At 35.8% G+C, this 2,236-nt stretch overlaps 2 protein-coding genes across 2 annotated transcripts in view; both read left to right on the plus strand.

The window, feature by feature from the left end:
• Positions 1–2,236, plus strand: part of LOC106876459 (caspase-7) — a 787,012-nt gene that overhangs the window by 344,200 nt on the left and 440,576 nt on the right. The gene's annotated exons all lie outside the window — the stretch shown is intronic.
• Positions 1–2,236, plus strand: part of LOC106883978 (transmembrane channel-like protein 7) — a 141,539-nt gene that overhangs the window by 58,949 nt on the left and 80,354 nt on the right. The window contains exon 5 of the mRNA XM_014935137.2: positions 69–171. Within this exon, the coding sequence (XP_014790623.1) occupies positions 69–171 (103 nt within the window). The remainder of the gene's footprint in view (positions 1–68; positions 172–2,236) is intronic.

Raw genomic sequence — 2,236 nt, forward strand, 5'->3', positions numbered from 1 at the left:
TGTGTGTGTGTGTGTGTGTGTGTGTGTGTCTGTATAATATACACCTCTCTGTTTTTCTTCTTTAATAGATCGGTTCAGATAGACGAAGCGGTAAAATGTTCGAAGGATTATGTATTACACATCAATAAATCTGACGTGAAAGAGCTATTGCTTGATTTTCTCCAGGGCTCAGTAAGTCATTACCATTTCTTATTATTTCACTTTCCTCTCCTTTTCTGTAAAGTTTAATAATCTAACCTTCAGCTTCCTAGTATTGCTTTCAGGTGTTGAATCAGTGGTGCGCTATTGTGTTATGTTCCTTTATGTTTTGAGCGCTGGTTCCAAGCCTCTTCGTGTATGACTGTCACAACTCCGAGGTCGATCAAATAAACATATATGGATCAAACTATGTCTTCCTTGCAAATATGTCACCATCTGCCAGAGTTAGGAATCAATTATACTGTACCAGACAACCGCGGATCCTCTAGTCACACGATCTACTAGAAACGGTAGATAAATATTCCAGTTGTTACAACCGACTGCTTAATAAATAAAGTAAACCTTAGATAAATAAAATCAGACAGTTGCCATCAAAACGACTTTGAACATAGGTCTACAGGATCAGATCTAACCTAGGGGTATGCAACAACATAAACAATAATGGAAGACAATTTACAAACTGACATAATAAAATATTGGGATAAAAACCTCAGGTTGCGTTGTACTTCTGGTTACATTATATGTTCAAATCTCATCCTTTCAGAGTTGGTGAAATAGTAATACTGTAAACGGGATTGATCCATTCTACTAAACTCATGTTTTTAAAAGATATTTCATTTTTTTGTTTTTCCGGATCACTTTTTTTTACTTCAGAAAAAATCCCTGTTATAGGTTTTAGATTGATGAGATTAGAATCAATAATGAAGTTATTGTGAACAATTCTTCTTCCCTCCGATGTAAATTATCTCCCAGTTTCATCAATTGGTAACCAGTCGATTTTATGGTAAGATAAACTTGAACAATTAAACACGTTACATGGAAGAAACTGTGGAAAATGCTGAAACAGTATGTAATGTTGAACCTCCCAGTCTTGAGTTCAAATATCACTTAAGTCAATACCGGATTTCTTTCATTTGTCATGCTACTATTGAAGCCAATCGACTTCCCTGATTCTCTGCAAAAGAAAAAGAAATGGCTTTGCGCAGCGTCAATTTAGTTTCGCCTTTCTTGCTTTAAGTTTGAAATTTCAATACGTTTTTGTCATATACTTTATGCTAAATTGTTAAGTTGATATACTTGGTTATGCTAAATTGTTAAGTTGATATACTTGGTTATGCTAAATTGTTAAGTTGATGTACTTGGCTATGCCAACTTCCACTTTAGAAAATTGAGATTATTTGAGAGAAATCTCTTCTATCATCATCTGTAATTTTCCCAAGATCTCAGCTACCGCCATTGTATACTTTGTTATCAAGGTAGATCGAAGCTCCTCCTGGTTATTCCAAATATTATCGAGCAGAGAAAGATTATAATTTTGCTGCTCGGAGGTTCTGAGATTAAACTACGGGCTGGTAGCGCTGTAGTCAATTTCCTGGACGGAAAATCTACGAATGATAAGTTAGTATCATATTCACATTAAACTAGACAATATTTATGATCCATAGAAATAAAAACATGAAAAATCCTCCTACCACTCAGATACACGGTCAATTCTGAAATATTTCTCGGATTTACAAACATAGGCCTATAGGCACAGGCGTAGCTGTGTGGTAAGAAGCTTTCTTCCCAACCACATGGGCAAGTGTCTTCTACTATAGCCTCGGGTCGATCAAAGCTTTATGAGTGGATTTGGTAGACGGAAACTGAAAGAAGCCTTCGTATGTGTATGTGTGTGTTTGTTTTTGATTGTGTTTGTCCCCCAACATCACTTGACAACCGATGGCGGTGTGTTTACGTCCCCGAAACTTAGCGGTTCAGCAATACAGACTGATAGATTAGATACCAATACTTTTTTTAAAATACGTACTGTGTCGATTCGATTCATTCGACTAAAATTTTTCAAGGTAGTGCCCCAGCATGGCCGCAGTCTAATGAGTGAAACAAGTAAAAGATAAATGATATCTAAACCCATCAACTTTACTCTATATTTTTACTGACACAAATTTCTTCACACACATAAAATAATGTTCGGCTGAGTGTTTCAGGGCGATAAGATTTTGTAATCAATGTTTTATACTGAATAAGGAATTGCTTCTAC

The sequence above is a fragment of the Octopus bimaculoides genome, chromosome 7 (genome assembly GCF_001194135.2).
Source record: "Octopus bimaculoides isolate UCB-OBI-ISO-001 chromosome 7, ASM119413v2, whole genome shotgun sequence".
Taxonomy (NCBI): Eukaryota; Metazoa; Mollusca; class Cephalopoda; order Octopoda; family Octopodidae; genus Octopus; species Octopus bimaculoides.